The 13529-nt window shown below is 44.6% G+C and overlaps 1 protein-coding gene across 3 annotated transcripts in view; it reads right to left on the minus strand.

Annotated features, from left to right (window-relative positions):
- The window catches only part of LOC119178177 (snRNA-activating protein complex subunit 1), a 69284-nt gene that overhangs the window by 24644 nt on the left and 31111 nt on the right, over positions 1–13529 (minus strand). For all 3 annotated transcript variants that reach the window (XM_075889081.1, XM_037429357.2, XM_037429358.2), the window contains one exon: positions 4320–4426. In XM_075889081.1, the coding sequence (XP_075745196.1) occupies positions 4320–4426 (107 nt within the window). The remainder of the gene's footprint in view (positions 1–4319; positions 4427–13529) is intronic.

Consider the following 13529-nt stretch of genomic DNA (forward strand, 5'->3'; position numbering starts at 1 on the left):
TGTTTTTTTCTATTTTTTGAGGAAAGTTAACAGCCGATTTTATATGCTGGGGTAATCTATTCCAGATTTTGGTACCGACGAACTGCAGACGCCGTTCTTTATAGACGTTGTTCGTGGGAGGAAGGCTAAAATTACCGGCAGCAGTATTCCTCGTAGGGCAGGATGAGGAGCAAAGAATGGACGAATGAACAGGACGGTTATACCTTATGATATTATTAATGACAATGGCTGTTCTCTGTTGACGCGAACTGTCCATTGGTAAAATTTGTAGTTTACTAAGCAGGGGTGCACTGAGATGATCGTAGCTTGAGTGCGTTATTATTCTTAGTGAGCGCTTCTGTAGTTTTCGTAAAGGCTCCAGGTATATAGTGTAGGTCCAACCCCGTGAATCAATGCAGTAGGACAGATGACAGTGAATAAGAGAAAAGTACAAGACCCGTAATATTGCAAGGTCGAAATAATTTCTCGCTTGCAACAATGCATGACAGCCCGAACATAACCTCGAGCACACTGATTTTATATTGGGTTGCCAGTGGAAATGGTTGTCGATAACTACACCTAGGTATTTAAATGAATTGATGCGTTCGAGTGCATAATAATTTATCTTTATTTGAATGCTGTCTAGATTTATTGGCATATGTCGGGAATGGTTTATCATGTACTTTGTTTCTTTCGCGTTGACGGTAAGTTTATTTGCCTTGAACCAATGTGATATATTAGCTAGTTCAGCATTTGTTTTTGTTTCAATTTCTTGAATATTTCCCCCCATAACAATTAAAGCTGCATCATCCGCATACAATAGTAGCTCTGCAGAATTAATAACTAGTGGTAGGTCATTTACATATAATATAAAGAACAAAGGGCCCAAGACAGATCCCTGCGGGACCCCTGTACTGATAAGTAGGTCATTTACATATAATATAAAGAACAAAGGGCCCAAGACAGATCCCTGCGGGACCCCTGTACTGATAAGTTTTTGCGAAGAAGTGATGCCACCTAGAGAAACAATTTGACTACGATGAGTGAAGTAGCTGGAAAAGAATTCAAAGCTTTCGTTTCTAAGGCCATAGTTATTTAATTTTTTTTTAAGGATGCTGTGGTCGATAGTGTCGAATGCCTTCTGTAGGTCAAAAAATACAATAGAAACTAGTTTATGGCTATTTAAAGCTGTGTTGACATTTTGTGTCAATGTTTGAACTGCAGTGGAAGTATAATATCCCAGACGGAAACCATGCTGTTGCAGACATAAAATTTTATATTTTTCCAGAAATTTGTTCATTCGAGAAGAAAGTAGCTTTTCAAAGATGTTATTTATTATACTGAGAACTGATATCGGGCGGTAACACGAAGGGTCACAGCGATCATCGTCTTTAAATACGGGCAATACTTTGGCGACTTTAAGAGGATCAGGGTAGGACGAGGTTGCTAGGGAATGATTGAAAATGTGGCACAAGATGGGGCCTAATATGTCTATGTTATCCTTGATCAGATGGACTGTGATTCCATCCAGCCCGGGGGTTTTGATATTACACAATTTTTTCACGGTAGATAACAGCTCTCCTAATTCTATGTCATGAATAAAGAAGGTATTGGGTATGGAGCTGGCTAAACACTTGTAATTAGAGCCAGGATGACTAGATACCAAGGACGGGCCAATACTAGTGAAGTATGAATTGAAGTTTTCAGCAGTTTGTTCGTCTATTGTTAAAGGGAGGATTCGATGCGCATAGAATATCCTACAACTCCTTGTATAATTTTCCATATTATTTTTGTATCCCCATTCGCACGTTGTATCAAGCTGGACTAGTAGTTCTTCTTGCGTACGCGGATTATTGCGACAGATTCATTCCGTAACCTTTTATACTGCCCTAAGTAATAATGATTATGTTTATGCCGTTTCCATTTATTGTACCAGAACTGTTTTTTCTTCAAGATAGCAAGAATGTCTTGGGTCATCGAAGGGCAGATCGGGACATTATAAGAGCGAGAAGATACGGTACTACTAGTGTTACTGATTGCAGTCTTTATAGTTTAGATTAGATTGACAACCTCAGTATTTACATCATCATGGTACACACTGCTTGGTACGAGAGATAGAAGTTCGTTCCTTAATAGGGTATAATCTATTTTTCTAATGACAGGGTGATTTTTAGGTGAAGTCTTGGAGAGGTCTATAATCTAGATACAGATAGGAAGGTGACCAGAGATTGGTTCGTCATACACACTTGCATTGATCGGGGTGGATATGTTTGTCAACACGTGGTCTATGATCGTGGCTGAGGTGCTAGTTAAATGTGTGGGCGTAGAGATCAAGTTTCGAAGATTGAAAGAAGCAAGCAAAAACTCGTAATCAGAAGACGCTAGACTAGACTGCAGGTATCAATATTGAAGTCTCTCGTAATGACAATGGTAATATTGTAGGTTGCCGCAAGTGTAAATAGCGCCTTTTCAAGCATACCTAGAAAAGAAACGTAAGATGAGTTCGGAGGACGGTATATAACTCCTATGATAAGGGAACACTCCAAATTGATGAACAGTGATTCAATATCTGCGCAGCTACATGTGACGGATTCTAGTTTCGAAAACGAGTATCCTGATTTTACAAAGACGGCCGCATTGCCGCCACGGGTGCGTGACTCTTGTGGATTAGATATGAATGTGTACCCACCGATGTTGCAATTTTCGCCCTTTTTTAGCCATGTTTCCGTCAACGCTATAACATCGACATGCTGGGCATGCGTAGAAAGGAATGCAAAAAGCAAGTTCAAATTCTTGTTTAAACTGCGGATGTTCGTGTAGAAGACAGAGATGTTGTATTTAGGTACGTTGTAAGGTGTGATTACAGAGAGTGGCATGATGTTAGTTATAGGAGTACCAGTAGTTGCAAACCGCTATTTATACTATTTTCATCAGGTCGTCATCGCATGTGACGTGTACAACTCTCGAGTTCTCGGACTTCCGCATTAGAATTTTGCCATCAGCGACCCATGCAAATTTCTAGTTCTTTTTCTGTTTGCACAGGATAGCTTTTCCGAGCAGAATTTCGTTCAGTAGTCCTGCTTCAACGAAATTTCATGCTGCAATTCCAGGTTCAGATACTTATTACTATGCAGTAAACCCAATCCTCAACATTTCGATGCATTCTGAAAATGCATCAACGAAGATTAAAACATGCAATGGCATCCACCAGAAACTGCCGCTGTTCAGCAAACATGGGCACTGCCACTGCTCGATAGCGATGGCAACGAGACTGCCCTGCTTTTGCCACTGGCTTGCTTTTGAGCCACAGACTATCCGAAGCTGAAGCTCAGTTCATGGTTTCTTTCACGCAGCTGCTGGGTGCAACCGCGGAATGATGGCTTTTCCGATGCTTATCATTATGTTCGCGCTTGGTCAGTGTGGTAACTAATCAGAGCGGCTGTTCATACGCATTATCAACAAAATCAGCCAGCCGCGAGTGATGGATGATAAAAATGGCATAGAATAAGGCAAAAGTCGCCGCTACACGATACCCATCCTCTATCTCAGCGTTCTCGGATACTTTTGTTGACGGCCAGCTGCCGGTGTTAACGTATTAATGCAACTGTCTGGTTTGTTCACGAAGGCGGTTTGAGGCGTTGTTTCAGCATGCTTTTCACCGTGGCCTCGCTATGCATGGGGGAGAATCGCGTCGTGACGCTGCTGGGAAAGAACAGGAAGCAGCGGAGACTTTTGGAATTTCGAGAATATACGTTCCTTTGTTTTTGCTAGCTCAGATCAGCTATATTTTTCGATTTAACTACGAAATTTTCGCTTCGACAAAATTTTTTCCGCGCCCCATCAGTTTCGTTCTAGCGGGATTCAACTGTATCAACATAATGTAGCATTGCGAATCCCGAATCCGATAGGGGTACAACTCGTATTATCAGAGCCCTCATACCTCTTAATGGAAACAGTGGAGATTTTCGTTTCTCACATACCTTTTACAGCTTGATCTTTATGAAGTTAGAATGTCCATTACAAGTTGTGTATCAGGTATCAGATTTATCAGGTGCAATTGATATAATTAAGTTATTAAACCTTCAAAGGTGGAGCACCCAAACCATCGAGCGCCGTATTGGCTGAAGCTGCGGACAATGCGCCCAGAGTTGGCAATGCAGCGCCATATATGTAGAAGAACTTTTATACTCGGCTGACTTGTTCGACGATGGGTCCGAGGACAGGGGCCTGCTACCAGAATGAGACCCGCGGGACCCAGAGCCGCAACACTATGTTGCACGTTTTGCGAATTTCAGATGGGACATGGAGAAACAAAAGTTGCGGAGGAGTTATAAACTCACCTGCGAGCGACGTCGTAGATGTCCTCTTTGACCAACATCAGATCTTTAACAGGCTCTTCTTGGACAGCTTTCACTGCCATGTAGTTCTGATGAAACAGCTGCAGTTGCTGCAGAGACATATAGTGTTAGACATGCTTAGGTCGCCTTGCGGCACAACTGCAAACTCGGAGGAATCGAGGACATTTGAAATTTAAAGATGCCAAACCTTTTGCCGTCCATAATTTCTTTAACCCTTTGAGGGTCTAATTTTTTCATGCACCCCAAACAATGTGTTTATTTTATCGCTTAATTAGGTTCTCCAGGCAAATATATTCAAGAAAAAAAAAACCCAAAGTTTTTGGGGTGACCATAAAGTGACAAAAAATCATTTATTTAGTACGTACATTTGTGAGTAACTTCAAGATACATTCTAAAAGTAAGCTATAATAACAATTAAAAATATTGTGTGGTAATAGACACCATGTTGTTCACAGACGTACAAAAATTAATATAAATACACAATGTTGCACTAAGTGGAAACACGAGCGGGGGTGGAGGCGGGGAGAGAAAAACCACTTTAGATCCAGTCAGCACCATCTTGTCTCGCATGCTTTTGCAATGTCGCTCAATTCATCAATATTTGAGTCTTAACTGGTAGGTAAATTTTTTCACACTGGGCTGACGTTTACTGGTTCGGGAGCCAAATTCACATTCTGATCCGGGAGCCGAATGGCAGCTTGGAGGACTACCCGCTAGACTCGCGGCAGAGAAATCATCGCACACTGAAGAAAACTTCACAGTTTTGAGCGCATACAGAAAGCAGAGGCTAATATTAAACCTATAATAATCTTTCGTCATATAACCAGAGAGAGGAAAGCAGTTTTTTGCGAGTCCCAAAAACAGAAAACAATCATAGCTGCATTGTTTGTGTCAGTCAGCACCTGCAAAAAAGCAAGCGTAATCATATATTGGAGAATAATAAACAAGAGAGTAACCTTACGTCAGTCACCTTATGAAATATTCTAAAGTGGAAAGCCATTGGTTTTACAGGCACAACAGGCGGGAATCGGGGGAAGAACGAAACTGAAACTAGCCGATGCACTACTGTAGTGAAGCCCTACGCACGCACACACACACACACACACACATAAAATTTTGCATGGTGAAAACAGCTGCGTCCTACTCTTATGCACGCTCATGCCAGTGACTGCGAGTGTGGCAAAGGCAGAAGATCATCTGTAGGTCGACCAAGAAAGTTTTCCACGAACTGACAATATAAAAATATTAGCTTTTTGGTGGTTGAAGCTACTATATGTGGATAGAGCTTGACTAGGTAACGACCCAAGATAGATACGCACGCAATCGAGACATATGTAGAAGTGCATGAACTTCCAGGAAAAATAGTTTTCCATTATTTTCCATTCCGTGAAGACATCCTTTCTCTCTACTTTTCCATTCGTCAACCTAGGGGTTGACCAATGGTCCTCCACAGGCATGAGCATGCATAAGGGCGGGATGCAGCTGTTTTCACCATGCAAAATTATTTTCACATTGATGTCGACTTTCATAATAACAGCGGGACACCACTAGTTGCACTTCACAAGGCAACAAATTGCAATGTGCACAGCTCTGTCACGCACAAATGCATTCTACACAAACTCGTGGTGCGATGATGACACTGTGTCTGACTTTTCTGACGGGAGGCTGTTGGCATCGCGGTTTCAGTTTCGTTTTCACATGGAGGCAACTTCACATGCAGAGGCACAAGGTCGTGCCGTGGGCTTATTCAGGTAGTCTGTACCTGTTTTTCGGCTGAGTGTCACCATCTGTAATCTTGGTTTTTCGGTTACGACGTTCGGTTTATACAACGGTTTAGCGTGGTCCCCTGATGGTCAGACAATCGAGGGTGCACTGTATTCTTGCACTGTGGCAGGACACACCAAGCAAAAGAAATTCAGAGAATACAAGCATTTTTTAAGCATACAGGCAATAACGTACATGTACGTCTTCGACTATCTTGTGCCTGTAGCGGATGACATACATGTACGTCCTTATCCCTCAAAGGGTTAACGAGAGCCTACTGTAAAAGCGCCCCGACACACTTTTCAGTGCAATGCCAGCACTAAAAGATTTTACTGCCTTATGAATCAACAGCTGAAAAACTTTTAGAAACACAAACGCAAGAAGCTACAAACATTAAATGGCACGTGTCACACCTTGAGCACTTTTTTGTTTTTGAAAAACATGGCTCATCTTTATTGTGGCCACAATGCAGCATCCCCAACGACTGCTATAAATATGCACCTCACGATGCTCAAATCATCCAATGGCCGTGGACATTGCGTTTATAGTGCCATCATTTGGGTTTATGGTGTCATTTGCCGAAAAAAGAGGGAGGGGGGGGAGATTTTTAGCCGGCAGATAACTAATTGTCAGTTAGAGGCAGCGTGATGTGCTAAAATGTTTGGCTCACATGCTCTCAAAAGTCTCTAGTATTGATGAGCAGCATTTTCTACCCAAGCTTAAAAGTTGTGCAGAGTTGCTTCATTTGCAATCCATGCCATAGAGGAGGTCCCCGATTTGTTTCTGTCAAGGACGTGAGTGGCAAGTGCACGCAGTAAGTCTAGCCAAGTTGGCTGGGGCACCCATTGGGCTGAATGATTGATTGGTTGACTGATTGATATGTGAGGTTCAACGTCCCAAGACCACCATATGATTATGATTAATTGATTATTGATGTGTGGGGTTTAACATCCCAAAACCATCATATGATTATGAGAGATGTCGTAGTGGAGAGCTCCGGAAATTTCGACCACCTGGGGTTCTTTAACGTGCATCCAAACTTGAGAACATGGGCCCACAGCATTTCCGCCTCCATCGGAAATGCAGCCCCCGCAGCCGGGATTCGATCTCGCGACCTGCGGGTCAGTAGCCGAGTACCTTAGCCACTAGACCACCGCTGCGGGGTACCATATGATTATGAGACACGCCGTAGTGGAGGGCTCCGGAACTTTCGACCACCTGGGGTTCTTAGACGTGCATCCACACGACGGACCAAATCCATCTCTTCCGCGAGGGATGGTGCATCACGTCACGCGACCTCACGGATTCCTGCCATCCGTGCCGGGAATGTCGCAGACGGAAAACACCAAGCTCTTTTTCGCAAATGGATTCACAGAGAATAACACAACTGATTTAGCTTAGGGCGACATTACAAATTTGGCAAAAAGCGCTGATTTTTCTTTTTCTTGATTGTTTTCGTAAATTTAGCTGTAGACGGAAACATAAACGTTCAATCCTTTCCTGGCAATGAATAGGTTTTAGACTTTCAGACTGGTCACGCCATCTAGAGAAATTAGGAATAAGCAAGCTTTCGCACATTATTATGAACTCTGAGATTTGGTAGCACTCGCACTATTGCAGATCACCGAGCTCATGTTATGCCAATAGCGACAGTCGCCAAGCCTACAACTCTCCGAAAACGAGTATGGCGCTCGGAAACAGAACCAACATTACCAAACCAACAACACCAACACTAGAATTTCTACAAAACGAGCTCTTTACGCTCTGACCTTAACAGCTTTTGTGTATGCCCTTGCCCATTGCGATGCCATATGATGCAAGGAAAGCAAACAGGCACACATTGCTGATGAACTGCTTTGATCATTTTAAGGGGAGACGTGGGTCTTAAAAAATTTTTTATTAACTGTCTGAATTGAATGAAGCTTAATAAACTTATCAGCTTCTTCTGAAGGTTCCAAATCTCCAAGTAGATTTTCGATAGCTGCATCGGAACAGAAGATACTGAGTTTTTACAATACAGAATGAGCTATTTCTTACGGGGCTTTTTGGCAATTTCACCATGTCAAACACAAAAACAAAGTATATATCCAGATTGCCAGAGAGCTGGTCGAGCCAGTGATGCTAATTTTATCGTTTTCAACAAATTTCAAATGGGAAATAAATTATTACAAATGTTAGTGAAAAACTCCTGCCTTATATTGTTTACAATCATCATGAATTACAATTTGGTGAACAACACATAGAAGAAAATAAATAGCATCACCGGCTAGATCCCACTTTTCATATGTCGCGGCCATGCACAATTGGCAGCGTGCTGAGCGTGACAAGATCAACGTCTTGCTCAGAAAGATTACCAAGCGGGCCATCGGTATCCCGATCAGGACGCGCACCGAGCGCCTGCTTTAGATCGGAGTACACAATACATTGGAGGAGATTGCCGAAGCGCAGGAGCGGGCCCAGCTCGCGCGCCTTTCGAGCTCCCAGACCGGCAGACATATACTCCGAGAGCTCGGTCACTCTCTGGCTGAAGTGGACGAGAAGACGAGACAGGTGCCCCGTGAGATTCGCGACCTCATCACCGTGGCACCGATACCGAGGAATGTCCATCCCAAGCACAATCGTGGTAGGCGACGGGCTAGAGCTGCCACTCTTATCAAGCAGATTCACAGTGAGGAGCACGGCGTCAGCTTTGTCGATGCGGCAGCGTACCGTGGGAGGCACGCCTTTTCCTCAGTCGTCGTCGACTCCAAACAACAAATCACCAACTGCGCATCGGTTCACACTGACGATCCGACGATTGCCGAGCAAGTGGCCATCGCCCTGGCCATCCTGGAAGGTGAAAGGGAGGTCATCTATAGTGACTCTAGGTCAGGCTATTCGCGCTTTGGAGCGCGGTGTAATCTCCAAGAAAGCCCTGCGCGTGCTCCAGAGTGGTGGCCGCGACGGCATCAAGCACCACATACTGATTTGGTTTCCTGCACATGTTGGACAGGTCCAAGACACTCCCCCCAACCTCAACGAGTCTGCCCATGAGGCCGCGCACACACTAACCGACCGCGCAGAATACGGGCAACGATTCGGGGCCAACAGGGTTGTGGAAAAAGAGGGACGCGCCTGCCACGTACAATAAAATAACAAAATATTTTTACCTCGCGCGGAGAGTATATCCACTCCCTCATCCAAATCTTAATAAGCCACAGGCCCTTACGCTCAGACTACTGCAGACCGACACGTACCCTAACCTGAGATTCCTTCACGCTATTTATCCTGACGCGTTTCCCAAAAACGCTTGCCCCACATGTGGGGATGTATCCACGCTGGCGCACATGCTCTGGGAGTGCAAGGCAATGTACACTAACCCCAACACTACATCGGTCAGGTGGGAGGCGGCCCTACGCAGCTCCCTCCTGGCCGACCAACTTTGGGCCGTCCAGCAGGCCCGCGGAGCGGCCGATAGGCTTGGCCTAACGGTCCCGACGTGGGAGTCGCCCGCTGAGCGCTGATGCGCGCCTTGCAGGACCTCAATAAAGTTTCGCAACCAACCAACCGGCTAGATCAATTCAATACGAATGCATTGGTACCAAATCTATTATTGTGAGTCAATAAAAACATGTCAAAATGCCCCGTAAGGTTACGTGTTACATCTAAAATCATGAAACTGAGAAAAATGCATTTGAAGTTATAGTTTTCCATAAATTGATGTGGTATTGCAAGATGACTGTATAATGGCATCATTATGTACCTTTGCCCTTCAGGAACAAAATAATGTCATATATGTTACAACAATGTCACAGGAACCATAAAAAATTTGCTGTATTAGCATGCATAGACCATGTAAATAGTCAGAGAAGCTGCTACCAAACACTTCACCGTTGTATTTCAGCTTGTATGTGTACACTGTGCATAAAAATTACACACCTATGGGGTCTGCGCTGTCACTATTTGCACCTAGGTCAGGGTCACAAAATTAAAGAAAAAATTGAAAAAATAACCATCATTTGTATTCTCGCAATGACAAGGGCTTGAATCTACACTGAACAGCTGCCCAGAACTGTAAGCAGTGTTTGTGTTTCAAGAGCTTGTTTTTTGTGGCACAAGCTTGTTTTTCGTGGCATTCCAGGCTGCATGGTCTTTGTTGCATATATAAATGACGTTATTGATGAATCTCCAGTCACCCTCAGTGAAGCAAATCGCTCATCGCACATGCCGCGCACAGAGCATGCCATCACGAGATTCACACTAAAGTTCTCTTTTCCTTGCTCCTTGGACACTGTCCAAGTCGGAGAAGGTAATTAAAAGAGAAATCTTAAGTCAGAGAAGGTAATTAAACACGCTCAAATGTACGATAGAAAATTCCCCTGTTCTGTGTCAGCGCCGAGAAGTTATAATTTTCATTCAGTTTCCGACTTGACGCCAAGTGCCTTTTCCCGTCGACCGCAGTTGCTGCACGCTGGCCATTTTCTTCAGCCGATAAGAAAACGTTATCGACGCGTTTTCTGATAACACTTGAGGCTTGATAACACTTGAGGCTGACAAAATATACACGCCACACATGCCAAGTTGCGTTTTCGTACACAAACCGCCAACCGACGATCCCCGATGCGTTCCGCGGCAGCCCTCGAGGCATGGCTGATAGAGAAGCACGCGCTCGATGTAGTGGGCTGCAGCGCCGTATTCGATGCGTCAACAGGAAATTCTGCAATTATGATGAGTTCCTAGCTGGCATTCGAGGCGTCTACGCTGGATGCAGATAGATGCATGTTAAATCCGTCCAGCGGCTATTGCACGACATGCCTCGCCGAATTTTGTCGGGCCTTCCATGGTCACAGTCGTTTCTTGCCGAATAGTACGCAGCATGAGTTTTCTTCAGACGAATGTCTTCGGACATTTGAGCAGCTCAATAGTCGCAGTAGTTCAAACGTGGTAGTAAAGTCGCGAACCTGAAGAATGTCGCCAGTGGAGTGACATGTCCATAAAGCCAAAGGGGACAAAAATTAGACGCGTTGATAGCGCCATCTGGATTGCGGTGGCAGTTGTATAAATAATAGAAAATGACTATTTTACTGACAAATGAACAAGTTTTTATTATCTTCTGCACTCGAATAGCTTTTTTAAACAAATAACTGAGAATACTGGTTGTATTATTTATAGTTGTGTATAAAACGAAATAGGCTTCAAAGCACCAGGGCGTTTTGATACGACTGCTGCCCATTCGCATAGCAGACAACACCGTCGTCTACTTCTGGATCATGGCTGTCCGCTGCTCGTTGAAGCAGCTCCCTGTCTCAATTTACCTCGTTTCCATGTAGTACAATGCAGTAAACTACTTAACAGAAGCTCACAAGTATCTTGAATACTGACTTTAGTAAGTATGCAATGCTGATCACACAAACTTGCGCCAATAAATTGTTTTATTGCAAGGCGATGGACGTTTACAAGAAATAAAGGTCACATAGTAACGTTTTAGCATGTACTGTAGTGAACAATATGCGTGCATCAGCATTCATGTGCAAACAAGGTACGTACTTCGCGTAGCTCCAATGTAGATGCCCAGAGAACAGAAGCTGTCCAGCACTGGCTGATATATCCATCGCAGTCCACAAAATGTTCACTGCAGTAAGTACAGTAGAATCTCAATGATATGATCAGGGCCGATACGAAATTCGGGGTGATACGAATTTTTCTGTGATCCCAGCCGAGGCCTATTAATTTACTATGTGCTAGAGTACGGTTGTTACGAACTGATTTTTCACCCGAGCCCTTTGATACGAATAAACGCCACCCTACCGATGGCCACAGAAGCAAGCAGCGTGCACACACGTGCTGTAATGCGTGCTGCACCGCCGGTTTGGCACATTGTCAACGCCGCCTGCAAGCGGTGGGTGACAGACTCCAAGATCTGCGCGATCTTGGACGCCGGAGTGCGCCTTTTGCTTTCTCTTGAAGGCTTCAGATGGCGCTGGCGATGGTGGAGACACAAATGCAATCTAATCTTTGTTTTGCTTGGTGGTAGGTGCTCTCTAGTGCGGACACATGGTCACTGTAGTGCGGAGGCTGTCGACACTGTCTTACCCAGTCGAGCACACGTATTTGCTTTGTTGTGCCTTTTTGCGGAGTTGCAGCAAGCCATGTCTCGCAAGCGGAAGATTCTATCCTTTAAGGAGAAACTGGACATTCTTCGAAAGGTCGGTGAGGATCCGAAAAGAAAACGCACGGAGTTGGCTAACGAGCTAGGCCTCGCCACGTCGACATTGAGCACAATTGTTGGGCAGCGGGACACAATAATGAAAAATGTGCTTTCATTCATCGTCAACGCGAAGCAAGCGAAGACAGCCCAGCACGTGAAACTTGAAGAATCTTTATTGATCTGGTTCAAGGAGGTTACTGCAGCCGGTGTGAACATTGACGGCAAAGTTTTGCTTGAAAAATCCAAGGAGATCGCACTTGCTTTGCACATCAACGGATTTCAGGCCTCAAGTGAGTGGCTTCACCGTTTCAAGACGAGACACGGTGTCGTGTGCAAAAGCATCTGCGGGGAAGCCAAGAAGACTGACAAGATTGTTGTCGGTGACTGGCTCGCGAAGCTGGAGTCTCTTATCTCGGTATGAGCCTCGTGATGTTTCTAATGAAAATGAGGCAGGCCTGTTTTTTATTGTTCAACCCGAAAAGAGTCTTTGCTTAAAAGGTGAAGCGTGCCAAGGAGGCAAAAGAAGCAAGGAAAGAATAACGGTTCTTCTGTGCTGTAATGCCGACGGGTCGGAAAAACTTAAGTTGACCATAGTTGGTAAATTTCAGAAGCCTCTGTGTTTCAAGCGCGAGAGCCATTTGCCATGCGTCTATCGCGCAGACAAAAAAGCGTGGATGACGGCGGCCCTGTTCGAAGAATTTCTGTCTCTCCTTGACAGAAGAATGGCCCGCAAGAATGGGATGATTGTTCTAATTCTCGACCAGTGCTCCTCCCACCCAAAGCAAGTGACGCTTCAAAACGTCAAGCTGGTTTTTTTGCCCGCAAACACGATGATGCACTTGCAACCGCTTAACGCTGGGATTATAAAAAACGTAGAGCATCATTTCAAGAGCCTTCTTGAGCAACGCCTCCTTGCCAATATCGACAGAAAAGATGAAGGTAGCCTGTGAATAAGCCTTTTGGATGCCATCCATTTTACCTCAATGGCTTGGGATAGAGTAACGCCAACTACCATCGCGAACTGCTTTGGTAAATGCGGCTTCTTTAGGATTCCTGAACAGGTGGCAGAGGCCCTTTCAGAGTCAGAGGAGCCCATTAAGGGTTGGGAATGCCTTGATGCCGGGTGTTCGGCTGACGACTTTTGCATGGCGGAAGATATTGTCAGCGAGGCCACGGGTGAGGTTGCCGATTCCAGCGACGATGACGAGAAAATAGACGAGTGCAACGGCAAAGGATCACCA

Source organism: Rhipicephalus microplus, chromosome 1, assembly GCF_043290135.1.
Source record: "Rhipicephalus microplus isolate Deutch F79 chromosome 1, USDA_Rmic, whole genome shotgun sequence".
NCBI classification, from domain to species: domain Eukaryota; kingdom Metazoa; phylum Arthropoda; class Arachnida; order Ixodida; family Ixodidae; genus Rhipicephalus; species Rhipicephalus microplus.